This window comes from Phacochoerus africanus, chromosome 15 (assembly GCF_016906955.1).
Source record: "Phacochoerus africanus isolate WHEZ1 chromosome 15, ROS_Pafr_v1, whole genome shotgun sequence".
Classification (NCBI taxonomy): domain Eukaryota; kingdom Metazoa; phylum Chordata; class Mammalia; order Artiodactyla; family Suidae; genus Phacochoerus; species Phacochoerus africanus.
This window is the reverse complement of record NC_062558.1, coordinates 120,994,283-121,021,743: the sequence shown is the minus strand read 5'-3', so window position 1 is coordinate 121,021,743 and position 27,461 is coordinate 120,994,283. Positions and strand designations below refer to the sequence as shown.

Below are 27,461 nucleotides of genomic sequence, written 5' to 3'. Positions count from 1 at the left end.
GGATTTGACATTTAAATTCATCTGCAGTGAAGCAGGTTAGTCAATCTATAAGATCCCTTCTATTTAAAAAAGAGCAGGACATGGCTTGATGTGGCCCTAAAAAAAGACAAAAGACAAAAAATAAAATAAAATAAAATAAAAAAGGGCAAACTTGTCAAAAATAGCATCCAGCTATTCTACTTCTAGGTATTTATCCAAAGAACACAAAAACACTGATTTGAAAAGACATATGCACCCCTATGTTGTTGTATCTACAGTAGCAAAGATATGGAAATAACCTAAGTGTCCATCAGCAGATGACTAGACAATGTGGAGGGGGTGTGTGCGTGTAATGGAATACTATTCAGCCATAAAAAATGAATGAAATTCTGCCATCTGTGACAACATAAATGGACCTTATGCTAAGTGAAGTAGGCCAGACAGAGAAATACAGATACAAATGATTTTACCATATGTGGAATCTAAAAAAATAAAACAGACAAAAAACAAAAACAAACTTACAGATACAGAGAACAGATTAGTGGTTACCAGAGAGAAAGGATTTTGTGGGCCAGGGTGAAATGGATAAAGGAGGTTAACGGTATGTTGATCACTTTACAGTGTATAGAGCTGTTGAATTACAGCGCTGTACACCTGAAACTTACATGATTTTTTTTAAATGGCTGATGTAAACAATTCAAATGTGTTGCTTCATTTAACCTCTGCATCAAGAAGAGAGTATTTCATTCATTTCATCTTCTCTCCCAAACTGGTCTTTTTCCTGTATTCCTTTTCTTGGTAAATGCTAATACCATCCAAAATTTAACACCTTCCAGAGCCAACTAATCATCAGTTTCTACTGATTCTATTCCATACCATTTCTTTATTTTTGTCTACTTCTATCTCCAATGACTACCACCTTGGAGGCTTCCAATGACCTCCAAAAGAGTATTCCTGTCCCTGAGATCCCTATAGTTTTTCACACTATAGCCAATGTGATCTTTCCAAAACACAAATCTGATCATATGAGAAGCCACCTTAAAGTCATTCAACTGCTCTTTAACTGCTTTCAGAAAAAGTCCAAACTCTTCAGCAAAACTGTCAACAGCTGCTCTGACTTGCCTTATGCTACAATCTTTTATATTCATACTGAACCTCTTACAGTTTCCTCAATAAACAGTGTTCACTATCCTCTGGAAAGCCTTCCAGGACTTCCTCAAGAGAGAATTAGGGGACCTTCCAAAATGATCTTTTGGCACCCTATGCTTCTCCATCACCATGTTTACTACACTGTACAGTATTTTAGTTACTTGTCTGTCTCCCTTAGGAAGCTATAAATTCCTTAAGGTCAGAAATTACCTTACATACTCTTGTAGTACCTATGTAAAGCTTTATGCCTGCCTGGCACTGACGTATAGATAGTGCTAAATAGAGATCTGTTGAATGCATGAATAAGTGAATGAATGAATGAACAAAGTGCAAAGGAAGAGAAATTCAATGTCTTAACAATTTTATCATAATAGTTATTAGCTACACTACAGAAACCTAATCCTTTAGCAAGGATTTAAACCATGAGTCTATCAATTAACCTGTTTTCAGAGACAGAAATAAAGAAGGCTTAACATAAACTCAAAATTCAAATGAACTTAAAATGTACTTATGTCTTCCAGCTTAGATAGGGTAAGCTTACTAATTTTTGGAGAGAATATACATATATCAGGATCATGGTATGTAAAAAATAAAGTTATAACTACATATGCACTACAGTATTATTTTCATAAGTCAAATGTTGAGTTTACTTTTTAACATATATAAAAGCTGCACCTCATCACTGACTCACCGATTCTTTTCCAGCTCATTGTGTGTAGACCTAAACGAGGGGGGGAAAGGGGGGAAAAAAAGAGCATTAGCCATGTTTTGCTGTTAAGGCTATGGAAAGGATGATTAGTGTAGGTACTGCTATATCACACCCAGTGAGTTTATTTAACAATACAATATGGTCAGACTTCTATAATCAAGAGGAAATAGTCTATACATTTATTAAGACTGTTCATCAGATACAGTGTTTTCATTAACTCTAAATATTTTTAAATTGGCATGTCCTTGTTATTTTTAATAAAATCAATACTAGCACATGTTCTCTTACCTACTTCTTTCTAGTGTCCTCCATTTTACTAATTCGTAGACATTATGCCAGAAATTTTAATTCAAACATAATACTATTTTTGGTTTAAAAAGAAAAAAAAAAGTGTATGTACTTCTGTGTCTCCTTTCATCTCCTTTCATCTCCACTTACCCACTCCTAAACATAAGGAGAGAAAAAGTTTTGGCCAGCACAGAATCTGAAACAGGCTTGCCTTATTGCTAAGTGATACAGACAAAGGCAGGTCTTCCTGCCTTGTATGTGAAACATTAACCAAAAAAGTTATACAAGGAAAAAAAAAATGACATGAATAGAAGATATATTAATAAAATAAAAAACACATTTTTAAAAGACTGAGAGGATACACCTCAAAATACTAACAACAGTTATTTTCTTCATGTGACTTTTTTTCATTTTGCTGATCAGTATTTGCTATAATACTTACCACCTACTAAACAAGCCAAGAGTCTGCTAAACAGTTAACATACATCATCTCATTTTAACCCCTAAATAACCCTTGTTTTATAAACAAGAATACTGAGGCTCAAAGAGATCAAGATACATGCACTTGTTCTAAGAATATAAGTTGAGCCATGATTTAAGCCCAGGTCTTTCTTACTCCAAACCCCAAGATCTTTTTTTTTTTTTTTTTTTATGGCCACACCCACAGCATATGGAAGTTCCAGGGTCAGGGATTGAACCCGAGTATCTGCAGCAACCAGAGCTGCTGTAGCCAGATTCTTGACCCACTGAGCCATAGCAGGAACTCCCAAAGCCCAAGTTCTTAACCACTTGGTGACAAGTAATACTGAAGAGAGGTTAAGGGCACAGACTCTAAGACCAGACTGCCTGAGTTCAAATGTTGTATGGCCTTTTAAAAGTCCCTTCATTTCTCTGTGGTCTGTTTCCTCATCTACGAAAGATGAAAAACAACAGTATTTGCCTCATATCATCCTTACGAGGAATAAACAAGTTTACATTGAACAGCAAAATATAACAAAACTCTAAAGTTAACTACTATTAGAATTATGTTATACTAAGTTCTCTTGAATAAATATTATTTTTACACTTATTTAGCATTAAAAATAATGGAATATTACAAGGAAATTTTAAATTCCTATCATTAGAACTAGAGCTTTAATCATTTAATATATTCTGGTTAATATCAAATGCCTTCAGAATATTAGATTACTAATTAATCTGATTTATTATTCCAATGGACATTTAATAATCAAATTTCTAAACTTTAACAAAAAGAATATTTAGAATCTGTGGAAATTTTACAGATTAGAATCTGCGGAAAGTTTACCAACTTACTTCAAGACCAAAAGATTTCCTCGAGTTACTCTCCATTGTCTACCTTTTGCATTCTTAGCAGTTTCACAAGTGATGGGATGAAAAAGACTGATGTTCATTTTTAAGAGATTATCCTAATAAGAAAACATCTCTCTCAAAGGAGGTTTTTTAAAAAAATCTTGGGATGCTTCAAAAGTTCAGTCAAATTAATGGCAAAGATATGCATGACTCAGATGGAAGAAACTATAAGTGGAGTTCCTGTGGCTCAGCGGATTAAGAACCTGACCTACCATCCATTAGGATGAGGGTTTGATCCTTGGTCTCGCTCAGTGGGTTAAACATCCAGCCTTGCCACAAGCTGCAGCGTATGTTGCAGATGCAGCTCAGATCCAGTGTTGCCATGGCTGTGGCAGAGGCCTGCAGCTGAAGCTCTGATTTAACCCCTAGCCCCAGAACTTCCATATACTGCAGCCATAAAAAAATAAAAAAATAAATTAAAAAAACTATAAAACTTCTAGTCTAACATAAACTAGAGTTCAAAACTCAATAAATAAATATCACCTCATAAGTATTTATTAAAAAGTTGAAGTTCTTTTTTGTTCGAATGAAATGTCAAAATAAATCAGTAATTTAGAAGATGAAAAGGTATGTTTTAAAGAAATTTAGAGCAAAAACTAATGTTCAAAATTTGAATGGGTAATCAATAATAAAATTTCCCACAAACTCTTAGTAAGTTTTCATTTAATTGTCTTTATCTTTGTCTTCTTGTCTTTTTTTTTTTTTTAAGGGCCACACCACAACATATGGAGGTTCCCAGGCTAGGGGTCTAACCCGAGTTATAGCTGGCGGCCTATGCCAGAGCCACAGCAATGCCAGACCCGAGCCACGTCTGTGACCTACACCACAACTCACAGCAATGCTGGATCCTCAACCCACTGAGCAAGGCCAGGGATCGAACCCGCAACCTCATGGTTGCTAGTCGGATTCATTTCCGCTGCACCACGACAGGAACTCCTAATTGTCTTTATCTTAAAAGAAAATTCAGAATAAGTAAAACAAAATAATGAAATACTGAAGTAATAAATGGAAATAATCTGTTTAAAGAGAAGTAGACTATTTACCATATACCTACTCAAAACAGTCTGGCATCCTACATCTGGCACTAAATGTAAAAGATATACACCCAAAAATAACGAATTGTTGAATTCCATACTATATTGAGGCTATTATCAAAGCTAGCACCAAAAGAACATAATCTGAACCACTGCTGTGAACAAAATTAAAACAGTAGGTTCTTCCCACCTCTCTCAGATTTTTATTATTTATCTTCTTTCTAAAAAAATAGAAAATGACAGCTAAGAATATGAACTTTTTCACAAAAAACTGAAAATGCATGCCCTATCTAGTTATATATACTACTAGTAATATTTAACAAGATTTCCAAATACCAAGAAGCAAAACTGATCAGACATGAACTAATCTTCATCATACTGACATGTTCTTCAGTTAAAAAAAAAAAACACAAAAATGCATCAGTAGTGTTTACTCTTATTTTGATGATCTTTTTGCCTCCAATATCAAGTCAACAAATATTGAGTATCTATAGTACTCAAAACTGTCTTAGATGGCAAGGAATCAAAGCAGTCTCTAGTGGTAGATTAAGACATATATATGAATTGGGAGTTCCCACTGTGGCACAGCATAAACAAATCTGACTTAGCATCCATGAGGATGCAGGTTTGATCTATGGCCTTGCTCAGTGGGTTAAGGATCCGGCATTGCCATGAGCTGTGGTGTAGGTCACACATGTGGCTCGGATCTCATGTTGCTGTGGCTGTGGCGTAGGCCAGCAGCTACATCTCCAATTCAACCCCAAGCCTGGGAACCTCCATATGCCGTGGGTACAGTCCTAAAAAGACCAAAAAAAAAAAAAAAAGACATATGTAGGAATAATTGTAACTCAAGGCAAATTAATATACGAAGAAAGGTACAAAGTGCTGTAGGAATTTAAAGGAGGTAGAGTTTACTTACAAATGCGGCTATCAGAAAATGGGGTTTTAGAAAGGGTGGCTTTTGGTCTGGGGCTTACATGATGTCTTTGCTACTACTAGAGACTAGATCTAGTTGGGAGAGGGCATTCCAAGTGGAAAGGATACAGCATAAACAAACAAGCAGAGCTGTAAAGTCCAAAGCGAAAGCAGAGACCAACAGTGTAAAAAAAAAAAAGAAAAAAAAATCCTGAGTTTAAATATTAGCTCTATCACTCACATTAGCTGTGTAATTTTGGATAAATTATTTAACTTTTCTAATGAACAGTTTCCTCATTTGTAAAATTGGAATAGTATCACATGCCTTGGTGGGGTTACTGTAAGAATTAGAGAACAAAGTAAGAGCATTAGCAAATGGTAAGTATTCAGTAAATGTTAGCCACTGCAAACAGTCTTATTATTTTTAACAAGACTGAAAATATCCTATCCGAAACAATGTTACATGTATTACATGGGGCACCAAACTGAGAGGTTTCTCAGTAACGCTTAGAATTAGCCTACAAATAACCAACCAACCATAATGATTAAAAAGAAACTGAGAAAAAGACAGGTGTTTTGGTCATTTAGTCAGTTGAGAGGACACTATAAGATTTAAGTTATGACAGAGAGAACGATGCCTACCTATATGTACATGGAGAAAACAACCCAGAGAGTGCTAATGAACATAATAATTGAATACATCACATCCTAGCACATTCAGAAACAACCTCTTTGGGAGTTACCGTCGTGGCTCAGTGGTAACAAACCCAACTAGTATCTAAGAGGACAGGGTTCGACCCCTAGCCTCACTCAGTGGATTAAGGGTCCGGTGCTGCTTTGAGCTGTGGTGTAGGTCACATACACAGCTAGGATCCCTATGTTGCTGTGGCTGAGGAGTAGGTTGGCAGGTGTAGCTCTGATTCAACTCCTAGCCTGGGAACTTTCATATGTCACATGTGTGGCCCTAAAAAGCAAAAAAATAAATAAATAAATAAAAAGAAACAACCTCTTTGCTTCTCTGAGCCTGTGTCCAACCAAGCTCTTCCAATAACATGCCATTGAAGTATTTCATTACAATAAATTCCCTATATGTTCTGAATAATCCATCTGGTTAGCACACTTATCTTCTCCAAACAAAAATGCACCACTGGGAGCAAACACTAATGAACTGATTTCCTTTCAGACACCCTTACTCTGAATGCTTAACAACTTCAAGGACAGAGATAAAGGCATTTCTATCATTTTATCAAATCACAGGTAATCTTTTTCACAAGTAACATCCCTTTAAGAGACATGCTAATACATTTCCTATTTGAATGGGAGTCATTATCTCAACGAGATCTGTGAGTTTTCATTGACTGCAACACTGCTCTAATATATAAACTTTTAATTCTTTAAGGTGCAGTTTGGGAGCAGTCAATGAAATGAAGCATAGAACTGAAACTGCACAAAATGGTACTGTTTGGGCCCAAGAGTTGTGCCACCATAGAAGGAAAATAAAAGCCCCCATAGCCAGAATTAATATTCTCTTCCAACAAAAGAAAAGACCTCTATCTTTGTTGAATTAATGAACCAACCTCTAATTTGTTAACATTTTCCTTTCACTTACTTTCTAATACTAAAGTGCCTAATGGATGTTGAACTCTACACAATGAAAAGAGCACGTTCAGTGAACCTAAATGAATATTTTCTAACTGTATCCTAAAGCTTATATACTTCAGTTATATTAGAGCAGGGATCTCTGAAGTATACACCTAAAAGCAGTGGAAAAAGAATTAGCGGAATTGTAAAACTTCTATTTATGCTTATTATTCTTCTTAAACTTTATTCTGTATTTATAAAATATTAGTATAGTACTATATGAATACAATTATAAATATATACAAATATATCAGGGATATAGAATTTTTGCTGCTAGTGGTATATAATAAAGTGGTCAATAAAGTTTGAAGAACACTGTAATAGAAGAAAATCATGCTCAATCTTTAAAGTAATTCTTTCCAAGAGGAAATTCTGTACATTTGTTTCTATCAAAAGTATATATTTTAAAAAAGCATCAAAGAGGAGTTCCTGTCATGGCTCAGTGGTTAACAAACCCGACTAGGAACCATGAGGTTGTGGGTTCGATCCCTGGCCTCGCTCAGCAGGTTAAGGATCCGGCGTTGCCATGAACTGTGGTGTAGGTTGCAGACATGGCTCAGATCCCGCATTGCTGTGGCTCTGGCATAGGCTCATGGCTACAGCTCCCATTACATCCCTAGCCTGGTAATCTCCATACACCACAGGTGCAGCCCTAGAAAAGACAAAAAAAAAGATAGAAAAAAAAGCATCAAAGATAGTAAAACTTCAATACTACAGGCTTTTGGACAAATGCCTCATAAGAAATGAACTGCTTCTTCCACAACAATGACAAAAATAGCACCACAATAACTAAGACCACAAAAAAAGCAAGTATCTAAAAAGGATGCATAACAATAACTACAATCAAAAGTTTTCTCTGAAAACTTACATATCAAAGCCAAATATACGCATACCTTATGACTAAGTATTTCCATTCATAAGTATACACCAAACTAATATACATATATGTTTACCAAAGGACACAGAATATTCATTCCTTTCATACTAGCTAAAAACTGGAAATAACTCAAATGTCCATCAACAGTAGAATGAATGAATAAACTGTGGAACATTCATATAATGTAATACTATAGAGCACAGAGAATGAACAACTACAATACAATAATATGGATGAATCTTCCTAATTTCAAAATAGTGTTGAATGAAAAAAAGGAAGACACATACTGTGTAACTCCATTCAAAGTTACAAAGTAGCAAAACTGGAGTTCCCATCATGGCGCAGTGGAAACGAATCTGACTGGGAACCATGAGATTGCAGGTTTGATCCCTGGCCTCGATCAGTGGGTTAAGGATCCGGTGTTGCCATGTGCTGTGGTATAGGTCACAGGCACAGCTGGGATCCTACGTTGCTGCGTCTGTGGCTTAGGCCAGCAGCTGTAGCTCTGATTCGACCCAAATCCTGGGAACCTCCGTATGCCGCAGGTACGGCCCTAAAAAGCAAAAAAAAAAAGTAGCAAAACTAATGGTATCAAAAGAAGATTGATGGTTACCTCAGACGGGGTGACAGCATGTCTGTAATATTTTATTTATTCACCTTTGTGAAAATTAATTGAGCTGTACACTCAGGATTTATATACTTTTCTGCATGTATATTTTCAATAAATAGGAAAAAATGGCAGTTCCCGTCATGAATCAGCAGTAACAAACCTGACTAGTATCTGTGAGGACACAGGTTCAACCCCTGGCCTTGCTCAGTGGGTTAAGGATCTGGCGTTGCTGTGAGCTGCGGTGTAGGTTGTAGATGCAGCTCAGATCAGGCATTGCTAAGGCTGTGGGGTAGGCCAGAGGAAAAAATGGCAGTTCCCGTCATGAATCAGCAGTAACAAACCTGACTAGTATCTGTGAGGACACAGGTTCAACCCCTGGCCTTGCTCAGTGGGTTAAGGATCTGGCGTTGCTGTGAGCTGCGGTGTAGGTTGTAGATGCAGCTCAGATCAGGCATTGCTAAGGCTGTGGGGTAGGCCAGCAGCTGCTCCAATTTGACCTCTATATGGGAACTTCCATACACCAAGGGTGCAGCCTTAAAAAGACAAAAAAAAAATAAAAAAATAAAAATAAAAAAAAAACAGGAAAAAGTGAAAAAATTACACATGAATTCGGTTTTTAAAAATCAATTCTTATTTCAAATATAGCAAACACTCTAAGTCTCTGATAAATCTTTTGATAAACTATATAAACATCCCTAAAGTTATATACTTTGTAAAGCATAATTTTCAATAAAGGATTTGTATGTACTAAGATCATACAGAGTAGGTTCTCTAAGCCCAATGAAATTGAATTAGAAATCAATAATAGGATAACTAGGAAAAGAGCAATATCTGGAAAACAAACCACAAATCTAAGAACATCACTGAGAAATTAGGAAATATTCTGAAATGAATGATAATGGAAACACAACATATCATGGATGGATGTATCTAAAGTGGTTCTTAGAAATTTTTAGACTTAAATTCTTCTACTAGGAAAAAAAGGTTCAGAAATCAATGCTCTAATTCTCACCTAAAGAAGCTACAAAGAGAAAGGAAATTAAGTCCAAAGAAAAAGAGGAGGGAAATAAGAAGTCATAGGTTGAAGAACAAATCTCAAAGAAAATAGTATATTTAGCTGGATGACAAAGAAATACGATATTTCAAAATTTGTGGGATGCAGCTAAAGCAGTGCTTAGAGAAAAATGTTTACGGTTTTAAACCCTTTTGCGTTGGGGTGGGTATAGAGTCCAAAATCAATGCCTTCCACCTTCAGAAGTAGAAAAAGAAGCAAACTAAATGAAAAGGAGGTGAGCAATGGTGCAATGGTTCTCAACTGTGGGCTATTTGGTCCACCAGAAGACATGGCAGTGTCTGGAGGCACTTTTGGTTGTCACCCTATGGAGATACTACTGGCGTTTTGTGAGGAGAGGTCAGGGATGCTGCTAAATATTCCATGATGCTCAAAACAGAATTATCTGGCCCAAAATGTCAATAGAGCTTGCGTTGAAAAGTTCTCCTATGGTGGGTTATAAATCTCATTCTGACCCCCTATCAAGAGGATAATGGCCTGCACACACTGAGAAAACAGACAGCAAGTATTCAAATCAACAGCAGCCCTCATGCCAAAAAAAAAAAAAAAAAGAGTAATAAGCCCTCACATGCTACACAGGGGATGCTCCCGCATATAAATAGCCCTCCAAAGACTATAGCAGATAATTGTTTTCCTTAAACTCACAAAATAAACCTCATCCTGAAATTGAAGCAATAATCTAATCTACTACAAAGGACTCAGGAAAGTGAATAAAATACCAATTCCTTATTCTAGAATAAGACTAATAATAGAAATTACTAAAAAGTGGAGTTCCTGTTGTGACTCAATGGATTAAGGACCTAACCTTGTCCCTGTGAGCCAGGGTTCATTTCCTAGCTTCACTTAGTGGTTAAGGACCCAGCATTGCCACGAGCTGCAGCACATGTCAAAGATGAGGTTTGGATCCGGTGTCACCGTGGCTGTGGCACAGACCGCAGGTGCAGCTCCAATTTGATCCCTAGCCTGGGAACTTCTGTATGCCACAGGTAAGGCTGGCCATAAAAAGAAAAAAAGAAGGGAGGGAGGGAGAAAGGAAGGAGTGAATTACTAGAAAGTACATAATTTTAATCTTTTTTTTTTTTTTTTGGTCTTTTTAGGGCTGCAGGTGTGGCATATGGAAGTTCCCAGGCTACGGGTCAAATCAGATCTGCAGCTGCCAGCCATAGCCATACTAGATCCAAGCCACATCTGACCTACACCATAGCTTGGGGCCACACCAGATCCTTTAACTCACTGAGCAAGGTCAGGGATCGAACCTGGATTCTCATGGATACTAGTCGGGTTCATTTCCACTGAGACACAACAGGAACTTCTAAAATTACTGCTCTTGAGCATATTTTCAAGTTAAAACAGGACATCTAAAAAGACAAACCAGGAGTTCCTGCTGTGATGCAGTGGGTTAAGGATCTGCTGCAGATGTGCAGGTTGTCCCCAGCCTAACACAGTGGGTTAAGGATCCAGCATTGCTGCAGCTGTGGCATAGGTCGCAGCTGCGGCTCAGATTCAATCCCTGTCCCAGGAACTTCTACATGCCGCCAGTGTGGCAAATAAATAAATAAAAAGACAAACCACTAATGATCTAGACTGCTTCACTTGATACAGCATGCATGTTCAAGTCGTCCTGTGGACTCCTATAGCATAGAAGGCCTTCGTTTTAAAGGACAGTGCCTCCCACTTGCTACCCTTTCCCATTAACGTCCAAGTTATTTTTCACATTTGGGAAAATAGCGAACAGTATGAAGTACATACTGGTACTCAGCAAAATTAATATTAAATTCCTACTGATACTTAAATGTTTGTTAAAAGAATAAAAGAAACATGTTACTCAACTATTTCTAATATGGGTCTTAACTTCAAATGCTAAAAAAAAAATGCAACTTTGTCTCCAATGAGTATACCTCTTACAAATAAACTGACGATAATAATAAAGATATTAAACATCTTTAGATCAGTTTAATACAAAGAAATCAATTAAGCCTAAGTTTCTCTAAAAGACTCCTCAAAATTATGCCAACATTTCATTAAAAAGTACCTTCAGGTCTACAGAACTGTGCTCACAGTATTTGGCCACTCGTCCATTTAGTAAGTATTTACTGCATATCTACACTGGGAATATAAGTGCTCTAAAACTTCAAAGGCCCCATCCTCATGTGGCTCACATTTCATCTTCCATTTTTTGCAAAAAATAAAAAAGCCAGAACTTATTAAGAAGAAAACTGGGGGTTTCCACTGTGGTGCAATAGGATCAGTGGCATCTCTGCAGCACCAGGGCTCAGGTCCCAGCAAACTGGGTTAAAGGATGCAGCACTGTGTAACTGCAGTGGCTCAGATCTGATCCCTGGCCCAGGACTTCATATGCTATGGGGTGGCCAAAAATAAAAAAGAAAATTGCAACTATATACCTACTATACATATGGCACTATGCCCTTAACAATGTTAGATAACCACCATGTCATTCTTTTATTTTGTTTGATGATTGACTGGTTGATTGACTGTCTTTTCAGGGCTGCATCCACAGCATACGAAATTTCCCGGTTAGGGGTCGAACCAGACCCACAGCTGCAGGCCTACACCACAGCCACAGAAACGCCAGATCCCAGCCTTATCTGTAACCTACACCATAGCTCATGCAACACCGGATCCTTAACCCACTGAGCAGGCCCAGGGATCAAACCCGCGTCCTCATGGATACTGGTCGTGTTTAAGACCACTGAGCCACAAGGGGAACTCCCAATTCTTTTAAACTAATTTCTACATATCTAAAAATGTTTACATTTTATACAAATAAATAATTTTGTTTTTTAGACAGTGGATTAAATACAGTATTTGATAAATTCCATTAACATATTAGACTTTGAGCTTTTGATGATCCCTCAATAAACAATGATTTTATACAAAAATGATATTCAAATACTTCTTTTTGACTTACAGTGCTCTTTCCAGGAATGTAATCTGCCTTCCAAAGGACAACTGACTGGGTAACACAATAAAATGATAAAATTAACTACAACAAACCTTTAGAGCCAGGCCTAAAAATCTAAATTTTAAATTGTAACTTACATACATTTACTGTTACCAACAAAGACCATAGAAACCAATCCTAACAGACTAAGTATTAATGACAATATATTATCCGGGGGCTTTTGTGGTGACTGAGGATCACTTTTGTTCTGTTATTCATCCAGAAGACATATACTATCACACAGGACCATGGTGATCACAATTAAAAACCTGAAAATTTACATTTCTTCTAATACTAAGGCAAATTCACCACATTTTACCCTCTGGTCTCTTTTATCACATGAAAGAAAAAGTTCTTTATAGTTCCTCAAAGAAAATTAATTGCTCATCTAATTAATCAAAATAAAAGTAAAGGAAAATCTGTTGCTTTACCAAAATATATGACTGACTAAAGACTAAAATTATGTTCCTCTATAATTTAAAAATGCCCATTCCAAATAGCTTCAAAGCTCTCATCATATGGCCTCCACAAATGTTGTTTACATAGTGTTCTCAAAAGACTATTAAAAATATTTGCCATGATAAACAAAGACAAGGACATAAATACCACATGGAAACCCTTTAATCCAATGTCATAAAACTAAAAAGGAAAATCCATAACACTTTCTCCTAAAATGAACGCAGCAATATTAATAACAAAATTTTCTACTAAACCAAATATTTTCTCTTTTAAGAAATTATTACTTAGATAAAACATAAGGAATTTCACTCTAAAACCAAGTTATGGAATCCCTATATCTCTTTGAATGCATGTTAAAATTAATCAATGAAAAAGTATATACTGCGAATCTACAGCATTTCTACAATAACCTATTATAATCTCTTTTTCTACAAATTTAAGTAATTTACTCTGTGTACCATCATCTGACTTAATAAAAAGGACCCTGTCTATAGCATCTTACTGACTTATTATTTTTACTATACACACTATCTTTCCAATAAAGTTTCCAAAAACTTCTCTATGGTACGGAAGCATGTATAACAACAGTTTTATGTGCACAATATAAGTTCGACAAATTTGGTTACTAATTACATTAAGAGAGTGGTTTCAATAGTGAAAAATGAAGCAAACTGCAAAGGGTGAAAAAAGAGTTCTGGTAGAAAGACGTTAAAACAACAGGTAGAGACCACACCTTTCAGGCATTTGGCATAGCAAAAAAAGGAGAACACGAAAACACATAAATTTCAGAGTACAATCACTGAGTCTTAGTTTTTAGGTAAATTATTACTAAGAATTATTTGCTGATCCCAAAGAAACAAATCCCACAGATTTCTCTTACATAGTTGTACCTGTAAAAGTTACTTTGCCTGCTAGTCCAGATTCTTTATCAAAAGAATAGAGAAGGAGCTCCCGCCATGGTGCAACAGAAATGAACCTGACTAGGAACCATGAGGTTGAGGGTTCAATCCCTGGCCTTGCTCAGTGGGTTAAGGATCTGGCGTTGCCCTTAACTATGGTGTAGGTTGCAGACGCCGCTCAGACCTGGCACTGCTGTGGCTATAGTGTAGGCCAGCAGCTGTAGCTTCGATTAGACCCCTAGCCTGGGAGCATCCATATGCCACAGGTGTGGCCCTAAAAAAGACAAAAAAAAACCCAAAAACAAAAATTAAATTAAAAAAAATAAAAGAATATAGAAACCAATTCCACTTCACAGAATTGTTCTGAAATTCAAATGAAATAACAATATATTTTAAAGAGCTTTGTATAAATTTAGTATATCAAATGCATATTATTATTACTGATGATAGATTCTACCCTTTGATCCAACAATTCTAATTCTTCATCTTAAGGATGTAGGTGGACAAATACACAAAAGTGTCTGTACAAAAGTGTTCATAGTAGACCCGCTTGGAATGAAAAAATAATCTAACATAAACTCAAATGTTAGATGTGATTGGCTTGACAAATTATGGCATGCACATGAAGCAGAATATCATGCTGTAATTAAAAAGATTTAACAGATATGTATGAACTTGAAACAATGTTCAGGATAAGTGAAAGCAAGACTGCAAAAGGTTCAAGCTGAAATGCCTTCTTTCACCTTTCAAACTTGATCAGGTCCTCCATTATGGCCCTCACAAGATCCTCTATTTTTTCTCTTTTAAACTCATCACAGTTTGAAATAATGTATTTGTATGTTTATTTGATAACATCTGTTAGATGATAATGAAGATATTATATTTATATGTACACACATGTGCATGCACAGAAGAGAAAAAAAAAAGTCTGCTAGTATATTAAAATGTCAGAAGCTGAAATGAAAGTAAAAACAATCGGGAGTTTCCGTCGTGGCGCAGTGGTTAACGAATCCGACTGGGAACCATGAGGTTGCAGGTTCAGTCCCTGCCCTTGCTCGGTGGGTTAAGGATCCGGCGTTGCTGTGAGCTGTGGTGTAGGTTGCAGACGCGGCTCGGATCCCGCGTTGCTGTGGCTCTGGTGTAGGCCGGTGGCTACAGCTCCGATTAGACCCCTAGCCTGGGAATCTCCATATGCCGTGGGAGCAGCCTAAGAAATAGCAAAAAAGACAAAAAACAAAAAAACAAAAAAACAATCGAACAAGAAAAAATATGCATGCATAAATTACATTAGCACTACTGAACAGAAATGAGATCTAGGTTAAGTATTTTGCCAAACTACACTACAAAACCTCTTTGATTATTATCTGGGAAACTGTCTTCACTCAAGAAATGACAGAATCATGCTATATCCAAAAGGAGGCAGTGCTGTTTCATCTGTAAGGAGAAATCTACAAGAGAAAGCTTTCTTCAGGTCAACTGTCCTGCCTGGTTAGAATTATGCATATCTTGCTGAAAGTCCACTTGATATTAGACTCAACCACCACTTATAGTTGTAAGGCTCAGGCAAATTATTTAACTATCTCTAGGCCACATGTGCTTCAACTATAAAATGTGTATCTTACCATTATAAAGGAGAGAACTATACTAGATGAAATCCTGAATTTCCCTTCTATGATTGGTGATCTATATCGTAGTATCACATCAATGTTCTGGCAAAAGGCCTCTCTCATCAAGTAGGAACAGAAGCAGTTTTCCTACTAACTTACAAGGAATGATCATGCAAGTCTCCTTCAAAAGATACTTCTGTAGGGGAATATACTCTTAAGAAATCCAGCAACAGCAAACTTATGCTTCAATGAAGCATTTAATGGAAAGTCTGAGTTTGCAGAGGTATACTAATAATTCCTGAGAATTTTTCATTTAAACTCAGTTTTAGTAGAAGACAGAATATCACTGAATATATCATATCATATCCCTCAACATCTGGAAAATACTGAAGAACAACACTAATATCATTAAGAATTTAACTGCTACTAATTTCCACTTTTGTTCTGAAACTTCGGGAGTTTTCTATTGGACCAAGACCCAGAAACTAGTTCTTTAATAATGGAAGTTTGAAAAATATAGACTAATAAGAAATTTCACAAAAATAAAAATGTCTTCATTCATTCTGTGAACAAACCAGTATATGTTTAAGAATAAAAATAGAAGATATATTGGAGTTCCCGTCATGGCGCAGCAGAAACAAATCCGACTAGGAACCATGAGGTTGCGGGTTTGATCCCTGGCCTCGCTCAGTGGGTTAAGCATCCAGCGTTGCCAAAAGCTATGGTGTAAGTTGCAGACGCAGCTGGGACCTTGTGTTGCTGTGGCTGTGGCTGTGGCTGTGGCTGGCAGCTATAGCTCTGATTCAACCCCTAGCCTGGGAACCTCCATATGCCACAGTACAGCCCTAAAAAGCAAAAAAAAAAAAAAAAATAGAAAAAGTAGAAGATATACCTGAAATTACTTCCACCAGGAAAAAAAAAAACCCTCTATAACTATCCTAGAAAAATAATTCATTCCCCTCCTGCAGAAAAAAAAAACCTAAAAATCTACAGAGACAGCCAAAAAGATTATAAAGCTGAAAATATAATACAATCATTCCCTTTAAAATAAGACTAAAACATTTCATTATTCTGTAGTTTAAGAAAAGTTAAACTAAAGCCTTACAAGCAAAAAGAAAATTGTTTTGTTTTTTTATAACCTCAATCTTAGCAGATGGTACTGAATATTGTTACTATTGCAAGATTCTTTAGTATCTAAGGATAGTAAAGAGAGGACATTTTTCAACTTAAAATCTAACCATAAATTGGTACAGGTGTACCTTGAGATACCATGAATTTGGTTCCAGACCACTGCAATAAAGTGTATATCACAATAAAGTGAGTTACACAAAATTCTGGTTTCTCAGTGCACATAAATGTTATGTTTACACTATACTATAGTCTATTAAGTGTACAATAGCATTATGTCTTAAAAAACAATGTACATACCTTAATTCAAAAAACTTTATTGCTAAAAATGCTTACCATTATCTGACAATGCAGGATTGCCACAAACTTTCAATTCGTAAAAAACACATTATCTGTGATGCACAATAAAGTGCAGTTAAAATGAGGTACACCTTCACGTAATAACTTTCTAGCGCACCTTAAAATAATGCAATTATTATACGTGTGTTACAGGCTCATACCACTATTTCAAGCATTTGACAGAGTTATGGTTCTTTGCACATACAAGTTTTTTTTTGTTTTTTTTGCTTTTTTTTTTTTTTTTACTCTTCAAGCCTTTTATTTTTTTTAATGTCCAGAAAGATCTGTTTCAACCTTTTAGCTATGTTTCTCCTACTCCTATATTTGATCCTACTTCTCTTTTTCTTTTCCATATGGTTTATTACAGGATACTGAAAATAGTTCCCTGTGCTACATACAATAGAACCTTGTTGTTTATCTATTCTATATATAATAGTTTGCATCTGCTAGTCCCAACCTCCCAGTTCAACCCTCTTCTACTCCCCCCCCCCCGCCTTGGCTACTGCAAGTCTGTTCTCTATGCCTGTGAGTCTGTTTCTATTTCATAGGTAAGTTCATTTGTGTCATATTTTAGATTCTGAATACGTGATATCATATAGCATTTCTTTCTCACTTACTTCACTTAGTATGATAATCTCTACTTCTATCCATGCAGCTACAAATGGCATTATTCCATTCTTTTTGATGGCTGAGTAGTATTCCATTGTGTGGGTGTGGGTGTGTGTGTATCCATTCATTTATAATGTACATTAGGTTGTTTCCATGTCTTGGCTATTATAGTGATGCTATGAACACAGGGGTGCATTATCTCTTTGAATTATAGTTTTATCTGGATATATGCCCAGACTGAGACTGCTGGATCATACACCAACTCTATATTTAATTTTCTGAGTGACCTCAATACTGTTCTTCATAGTGGCTGCAACCAACTTACATTCCCACCAACAGTGCAGGAGGGTTCCCTTTTTTCCACACCCTCTACAGATGTTATTTGTAGGCTTTAATGATAACCATCCTGGGAGTTCCCATCATGGCTCCGTGGAAATGAATCTGACTAGCATCCATGAGGACACAGGTCTGATCCTTGGCCTTGCTCAGTGGGTTAAAGATCCGGTGTTGCTGTGAGCTGTGGTGCAGGTCGCAGATGTGGCTCAGATATGGCATCGCTAGGGCTGTGGTGTAGGCCAACGGATACAATTTCCATTTGACCTCTAGCCTGGGAACTTCCATACATTGCTGGTGCAGCCCTAAAAGACAAAAAAACAAAAACCAAAACCAAAACCAAAAAACCAAACAAAAATAAAACAACAAAAAAACAAAAAACAAACAAAAAAATGACAGCCATCCTGACTGGTGTGCATTTCTCTAATAATTAGTGATGTTGAGCATCTTTTCATGTGCCTGTTGGTCATCTGTATGTCTTCTTTGGAGAAATGTCTATGTAGCTCTTCTGTCCATTTTTTGTTTGGGTTGTTTGTTTTTCTACTGTTGAGTTGTATGAGCTGTTTGTTTATTTTGGAAATTAAGCCCTTGTTGGTCACATCACTTGCAAACATTTTCCTCCAGTTCGTGGGTTGTCTTTTCATTTCATTTATGACTTCTTTGCTATACAAAAGCTTTTAAGTTTGGTTAGGTCCCATTTGTTTATTTTTGCTTTTATTTCTATTGCTTTGGTAAACTGACCTAAGGAAACATTGGTATTATTTATGTCAGAGAATGTTTTGCCTATGTTCTCTCCTAGGAGAGTTTTATGGTGTCATGTCTTATATAAGTCTTTAAACCATTTTGAATTTATCTTTGTGTATGGTGTGAGGGTGTGTTCTAACTTTACTGGCTGATATGCAGCTGTCTAACTTTCCAAACACACTTGCTGAAGAGACTGTCTTTTCCCCATTGTTGCATACACAAGTTTTGCTATCATTTTATTCTCATTACACAAGACGACAAGAATGTTCTTTGAATTGATTGTAGCATTCTACAGTCTACTCTGATATGCTGGTTTAAAAGAACTGGCAGTTTGAAGATCTTTATTCTTCAAATACTACATATTGTTTTCCTTCCCAAATATACTATCATCAATATCCTTTAGAATACAAAGTAATCAAGGAGTCTGCAAAAGCAGGAGTTATATATTCTTCCATTATTTCTACTTCCAGAGTCTAATATGATACTCAGCACAAAAGAGAAACTCAGTTCCAATTTAGGATAGTCTATTTGGAGTTTGAAAACCTTCCATCCTTCAAGAAACATCTACTGTGTACAGGGTATTGTGATAGGAAGTAGGGATAAATCTTTAGGCAGAAGAGGGTCAGTCCTTGCCTTCATGGAATTTTTAGTCCAATAAATTGAGACATTAATTTATCAAACAATCAGCTAACTATATTTCTACAAAGTGTGAAAAACACTATAAAAGGAAAGTAGGGATGCCATAAGGTATGGGAATACCTGATCTACTTTGGCAGATGAGAAAAGGCTTCCCTGAAGAAGTTACTATTGACCTGAAGTAAGAATGTTATTAAATAGAGATAACTTGGCAAAAGGGAATAAAAAACGATTCTCAGAAGAGAACAGAGTAGGTGCAAAGACCCTGGGGTAGGAGGAAATATGGTGTACTGAAAGAACTGAAAGACAGCCAGCCAATATATTTCATCAGAATTGTATCTGGGGCAAGAGTGGTTGCAGGGACACTAGTTGGGAGGTGATGACAGTTGTCCACGTGAGAAGTGATAGTATCCTGAGCCAAGAGGGTAGTAATGAAGGTAAGAGAAAAGATTCAAGAGATATTCAGGAGGAAACTGGTGTTGTACTGAAGCCATGTAGTATTAGCAGAGTTTTAAAGATGACAAATCTTTACGTTTTTCAGTTGTGAAATCAAACAATAAAGAAGCTGAGAATTTCAGGTTTTCTGACGCTACTCAATAAGCCAGACAGCAATTGCAGCCAGTTTTCTAACAGCAGTAACATCTAAGCAAGGGTGATTTTAGGAAGTGTGGCAGAAGACCATGACCAAGACTACAATAAAGCCAATCATGAATTTTAAAAAAAATTATGCATTATAGATCCCACCTCCCAGTTGTCAAAAGGATCCCAAATGCTAAAATTACTGGGATTTTCAATATCACATTATATCACCAATTTTCTCTCCTTTGTACTATGAAAGTAAGAGCCAAGACTTGAGAGAAAGGAGGAATAGGAATTTATAATATTATGAGCCAACATAAATTTATAAAGTAACACTTTATAACAGGAATATCATTTTATACCTGAGAACATCAGGGGGGAAAGTCAACCAACATTATATCTTAAAGATTCTACAATGTCAGGGAAATAAATGTCATTTTATGATATACAAGAAATCAATGTTCAAAATGCATCATAGGAACAGCAACTTCCACATAGGTAGCTTTGTTATCAGGAAAATAAGACATATATACTCATCAATTCTCTTTCTTTCCTTGTTTCAGATGACTAATAAATGGAAACTTTACTGTCTCCTTACTTTCTGCTTTATGTAATCAGCATAATAAAATCTTTAATAAATCCATTAACAGGCTTAAAATTAATAAAGAGTCTATAGTGTTCCCTTATAAATAAACTAACAGCACAATCTCCCAAGTACCCCAGTACTGGAATTTGATCTTTGGCCCCCCCACTCCACGAAGCAGAAATCTTAAATGGTGAGGAGAAATCATTTCTTGTGTTCCACTTTAACGTACTATTTTTCATGTAAAGACTCCAGCCTAAACCCCACACATACACGGACCTTGACATAATATATTCTAATATCCTTTTCTTTCTCTCTTTCTTTCTTACTACTTATAATCCCATGAAAAATTACCTTACTTAGTCGTAGGTGGTCCAATGTATACATAATTATTTTCCCTTGCATATTAAGAACAACGTGGCAAATTTGTAGTTTTAAAACTTTTCTGATACGCTGTGTTAAAATACACAGCAATGTGGTCCCACAAACAACAGCAGAATCCTGACAGGAACACTAGCATGAAAGAGAACTATCACTCAGTCAAAACCCCAAGGTGAACAAAGTATAAGTCAACAGATAACAAAGATATTAATGACCTGTAACATAACTGGTAAAAATTTAGAAATACACATCTTATTTACATCTCTATAATCCTTGAGTTGTCAGAAAAAATGTCACATCTGCAATTATGGGGTGGTATACTGAATAACCAATATAGTAACTGATTTCTAAAATTGTTAAATCAGTGTCACAGAACTTTAGAAGAAGGGACCTTGGTTAGCATGTAATTCATCCTCAATTTACTATGAGAACAGTAAAAGTCAGAGAAAAAATGTAATAATATCATACATCTCTAGAAAGTAGGAAACAATAAATATTTCTAGCATGACAGAACCCAGGTTTGGTTTCCTAACTGATACTCTTTTCATATCTCAAAACATATTAAAAAAAATTTTTTTTAGGGCTGCACCTGTGGCATATGGAAGTTCCCAAGCTAAGGGCCAGCCTATTCCACAGCCACAACAACACAGGATCCAAGCAGCATCTGTGACCTACACCACAGTTCAAGACAACACTGGATCCTTAACCCACTGAAAGGGGCTAGGGATTGAACCCACATCTTCACAGATACTAGCTGGGTTTATGACCACTGAGTCACAGCAACAATTCCTGAATACAGATCTTAACTGCTGATACCTTAACCAGAGAAACTATGAAGAACAAGAAAACTCATGTGTCTTTTATATGTGTTTTTTAAATGCTCTATATCATACTACATACTTTCATCCCAAAACTGCTATACCACAACAACCCTCTAGACCCACACATAAACATTTAAATACAGCATATTATGCCATAGCTAATTATTTTTATAATTTAAAAAACTTTAAAATATAGCAAAGAATATATTTTATTTGTCTTAGTGATGTCAGAAATGCAGAGTGGGAAAATTCAAGGTTTTGAGCTCTATTGTCTACAGGAACCTCAGGTTTTCTGCATGGATGAGTAAGAGCCCTTGCTCCTGCTCCCTCCCCAACCTACCACCCCCAGTGACTACCCAACTACCTATCTGGAGTTCTCCAAAGTCTTCAGGCAAACTTATCAACCCAGATAATGCTCTATGCCCCTTCAAAATGAAAGCTTATATTCTCTAGACAAAACTTTTGGGGGAAAAGGTCTCATTTAATTATTTTATCAACAGAGAAGGCAAGCATCTGTTGACTGTGATTTTCTTTTAAGGATGGCCTTTTGAAAACTTCATATGAGATCAATCTTCAGAATTCACTGGCCCTCTAGAATAAAAACAGTGACTAGACGGACACTACCAAAAATTTTCAAAACAGCAGAAGTTACCTATGTCCGCATACACCCAGACAAGCATTTTCTAGGTATCTACTTTGATCAACAATAAGAATCTTTTCTTTTTTGCTTTAAAAGCTCCCTTACAATTCAATTTTATCATCCTAAAAAAAAAAGACCATGCCCATCAACTTCCTCCTTTACCTAAATATTTTTATTCCTTTAACAAAACCCTTGATTCTCCTTTATCCTGCCTGAGATATTTCTTATTTTTAAAAATTCTTGGATCATCCAAGTTTACAGCTGGCCCAGGATTACTTTTAGCATGTGGCTGCATGCACAGATACATGCTGCCAAGTCTCTAAACTTTCTATCCCTCTTAGTTACAGACATCTCCACTGAATAATCCCAGCAAGAACTTCTTTGCTTATCTTTCCAGCTTCTACTCCTTCCCTTTTACACAAAGTGATGTTAGACTTTATTATTTTAAAAGGGCCCAAAGGGAATGTATATATATGTGTATTTCTGGGTCACTTTGTTGTACAGCAGAAACTCCCACAACATTGTAAATCAACTACACTTTAATTTAAAAAAAAAAATAGAAGAAAAAGAAGAAATAAAAAGGCCAAATCCCCAAGGATAGTGGTAAAGACAGCCATCTGGATGTTCTGTGTGGCTCCAGACTTGGTATTAGAGAACTAAGATCAGTAGGGCCTGCACTTCTGCCTGAGTATGCACTCCCTCCCTCCAGCTGCCCTTTCTAAACCTTCCCAGCTTGCTACCTGTTGGCAGTGCTGGTGTTGCTGCTCCCACTGCTGTGTTTCTGTGCCCGGCTCAACCTCCGTGGGGGCTTTGAATGCTGCATCCGGGGGCTCGGCATGGAGGGGAACGTTGAGGCATAGCCATGTTCACACTCTAAAGAGATAACATGAAAAAAAGATATAAGAGAATTATACCCAAACTCATGGATCCTCAGACCTGAAATCCTTGCAGGAACAGGTGGCTGAAAACAAGAGAAAGAAAAGAGGTAAATTCCTCTCTTTCTTGCTGGAAGATAAAATCCCCAGTCCTTGCTGGGACATCAATCCTGTGACATTATTTACAGACCCAACCTATACTGGAAGGTGTATTAACACCTCTTCTAAACCAAGTAATTTCTCCCTCCTCTCCAAAATCCTTTTCTCAAGAATGTGTGACTCAAGCACCCTCATTTCTGAGACCAGTTATCATTCACCTCAATTATCTCACTTGTCACTTGTCTCCAAATCCCTTTTCCTTTAACCATCCCCATTCTAGAAGATGTCTTTCTAAGCGCCACATTTTCATGTATTTCAAATAATTCAATCACCTGTTGTTAGGAGGGCATTTTCTCTCTTGACACAATTCCCAGGAGTCGTAGTCTTCATACCCCAATCTCTGTATTGCCCTTAGTCTCCATTCCTAAAGGGATCTCACTGCATCACACTTCAAATTCACAGTGGTCCCTTTCCCACCAATGTCTGTCCTCCTCCCTGCTCTTCAGCAAGCATTCCCTTCCTTTGCTCTCAGCCTTGTCTTCTCCACCCCTACCTGCACTGCTCCAACCCCTTTCCGTCCATTCTTTCCTCCTCATTTCCTCCCAGGACCTCAGATCACCTCAAACCTCAATACACTCCTTCCCTCTCCTCTAGTCCACTTTCCCTCTGAGCCAGCTCGGGTTTACCCCTTTCAGCCTGACCCCGGTTCTCCACCTCCCCCAGATGACAGGCGCCTCCCTGCACCTCTTCAAGCACATACACATACCCACACTGCCCCCTCACACACATGCACTAGTGTATAGTCCTCCCCTCACACAGGTGCTGCCTCGTGCACCCCTCCACTCACACGCAGCCGCACACTCATACCCCTCTCACATGCACCCCCCTCACACATGCACCTTCTCACACACATCCCTTCACAAGGCACTCCCCTTTCATCCGCTCCGCACAGGCTCCTCACACACGTACCCCTCATGTGCACCCTCTCACACTCACTCTCTCACACATCCCCCCTCACACGCACATCCCCTTCACAAATTCACACCCCCCCTCAACGCACCCCCCTCACGTGCTCCCCCAACACATGCACTTTCTCTCACAACCCCCTCTCACACGCACATCTTCACACAACACCCCCCAACACACTCTGCTCACACACGCACCCTCTCACACACGCATCCCCCTCTCACGCGCACCCTACTCACGAGCATCCTCCTCACACATGCACACACCGCTCACACGCACATCCCCTTCACGCACTCACACTTCTCACAAACGCACCCCCTCCTCACACAAGCACTCCTCACACAAGCACCCCTCACCCGCCGCACCGCACGCCCCGCGCGGAGGAGTGCGCGGATTCAGACGGTGGAGGAGGCGGCGGCGTCCAGCCGTTACCTCGGTCCCGGCGCTCCAAAAACTCGGCCGCCTCCAGCAGGCGCTGCACGTTGATCATCCGCACTCGCTCCATGGGCACCGCGGGTGACGAGCGGGGCCTCTCCACGCTCCCTTCCCCAGCCGACAGGAGGCGCCGCAGACGGCTAGAGTCTGGCACCGCCCCGGGACATGTGCGGGAGGCGGGCGGGCCAGCCCCGCCACAGCTAGGCGCGCTCTCTGCCGCCCCCACCGCCCCCTCCTCCAGGCCACCCCGCCGCCCGGCAGCCCAGCAGTCCCGCAGCCCGGCTGGCTGCCCGCGCGCGGTTTGTTTACCTCTCCGCCCGAGCACGGGGGAGGGGCGGGAGCACCGCCGCGGCCCGCCCCCTCCCGCCCCTTCCTCTGCCCCCTGGGAAATGTAGTCCCGCCCCCGCGCACTGGACGCCGGGAGTCGTAGTACACACGCTGTCTCAATGCGCCTGCGCCTTGCTAAATCCCGCAGTGGCCGCCGGGAGATGTAGTCCCGCTCGACTTTTCCCCAACCAGGTGTAAAGACTAAGTCCTCAGAGGTAAGAAAGAACTGAGAGCGCTCTGAGTGTACTCCCGGGAAGCCCTTTCCTCAAGGACTCCCGGCGGGCGCCCAGGAACTGAAGCATTCTTTATCTGAAGTGCCACATTCCAGTTCTCTACTACTTTCTTTTTTTTCCTATCTACTCCTTTCTCATGTACCTTCTGTGCCTCAGTTTCCCCATCTACAGAATGCGCTGCCTGGACACCACACAGAGAAATACTTGAAAAACCAGAAATCCCTGTTCAGAAACAAGGGGTGATCCTATCAAGAGCCAGAGAGGGCTTCCATAAGGCTCTTTTAATACCTCAGTTTTCACAAAGGTAGTGTTTTGGTTTTTTAATCTTACTTTTTAAAAACTCCTTTCTCCTCCCGCAGCCCCTCGCTCGTGATTTCAGAGGCTGGGAAAACCTCTCTGGTGCTGCAAATGAAGGATATAATTCAATGAGTAAATGATTTGGTGCTGGAGCCACAAGGGGATCGGTTCAAATCCTGACTCTGCTACTTACACCACCTGTCAGGCCTCATCATTCTCCTGTATATCTGTTTATCCAAACATTGAGGGTTGCCAGGCACTATACTAGCCATAATGTATACAGTAATGAAAGAAACAGATATAGACCTTGCTCTCGAGGAGTGTATAGTCATTAGGGCTTATTGTGAAAATTAACTGAAATAAATCCAGCACTTAGTACATGGCACTCAATAAATGGAAGCTATCATGATTGCTTCCTCTCCTTCTCCTCCACAGAGAGGAAACGGAAAGCAGAGGCTAAAGAGAGCAGGACCACATTAAAAGACTGCCAATGGCTGCCCTTACCACCACTGTCTTTCCAAGTTCCCAATCCAACAAGTCCTCAAAGTCTACACCAGAGTTTCTCAACCTCAGCGCTGTTGACATTTTGGGTGAATAATTTTACTTGGCGGGGGGGGGGGGGGGGCAGGGGGGGGAAAGACCTGTGCACTGCAGAATATTCAGCAAGATCCCTGGCATCTACCCACTAGATGCCAGTAGCACACCACCAACTCAGGTGTGACAACCAGAAATGTCTCCAGACATTGCCAAATGTTTTTTGGGGCACAAAAATCACCCCTGATTGAGAACCTCTGGTCTAGGGTGAGGAGGGGCAAGAGGGTCATAACTGTTGAATGCTTTTAGGAGCAAGCTGGGAATTGTGTAAACATCTATAACTTTCCCCCACGCTGATTTTTTTTAACCTGCTGGTAGACATCCAGAATAACAGGAAACTCTTGGTGAGGGGACAATTTCCCCTTCCCTGTGGTCATTCCAGTGGCTACTGCAGAAAATATCATCTCAAGATGAAAATGTTACTCTCAAAAATGTCATGGGCTTCATGCTGCATTTTAATATGCTCTCTCCCCCCCCCCCTTTTTTTTTCCAAAGTGAACAAAATTTCCAATGAGGTCAAAAAGCTGCAAAATTCTGCCAGCCCTTTTAAATATTACACTTGGCACCACATTTAAGAACCAAATAGATGTTCCATCAAAAGCGGGGAGACCAAAAATGAGAAATGCTCACAAGCCACAAGAGAAATTTTTTTTTGTAAAGTCTTTGAAACAGAGAACTGTGCTTTTTCAGCTGTTGGCTAGGTCACTTCAGATCTGGTCTTTCCCATTGGGTGTTTGTAACAACCACTCTCCACATTCACCAAGGGACATGTTGGGGAGGGGAAGAATGGAAGTATTTAAAAAGAATACTTGTTCACTCAGAACATCTGTAGGCTGAGGATAGAAATTATTAGGCTGAAAGTTAGTTTCTACCACTGGCATAACCCCATTAAGCTTCAGATCCCAAACTGCCAAGGGCTACCCCAGGAACTTAAAAGAGGTCACTTTATAACAAATGAAAGTCTACCCAATGGGAAGTAAACCAGGTGACATGCAATCAAGAAAAAAAAAGTACAAACTGAAAATACACACGGGTTCAAGATGGGTCTAAATCCAACATCATAAGCCCTAATAGGTTATTAAGATAAAGCAGGGTGCTTGCATGTGCCTGGCCTTTCACAGCTGACCTTCAGATGAATTAACCAACCCTTCTTTTAAAGCCATGGCCAAGAGAGAGATGAGGAGATGGAAAGCAGTGAGAGAATTACCAAAAGGCAACTTGCATATGCTGAAGAAGGGACGAGGTAATGATAAGGGGTCCTTTCTGTACA

The 27,461-nt window shown here is 38.6% G+C and overlaps 1 protein-coding gene across 2 annotated transcripts in view; it reads right to left on the bottom strand.

The window, feature by feature from the left end:
• The window catches only part of MXI1 (MAX interactor 1, dimerization protein), a 78,797-nt gene that overhangs the window by 36,507 nt on the left and 14,829 nt on the right, over positions 1 to 27,461 (bottom strand). Inside the window, exons 1-3 of one of the 2 annotated variants that reach the window (XM_047759571.1) lie at positions 24,738 to 25,048; positions 23,106 to 23,238; positions 1,820 to 1,849 (exon numbers count right to left, since the gene is read on the bottom strand). In XM_047759571.1, coding sequence (XP_047615527.1) covers positions 1,820 to 1,849; positions 23,106 to 23,238; positions 24,738 to 24,810 — 236 coding nt within the window. In that variant the 5' untranslated portion in view covers positions 24,811 to 25,048. Of the gene's footprint in view, positions 1 to 1,819; positions 1,850 to 23,105; positions 23,239 to 24,737; positions 25,049 to 27,461 lie in introns of those variants that run through there. The other variant, XM_047759570.1, reaches the window with a different exon arrangement.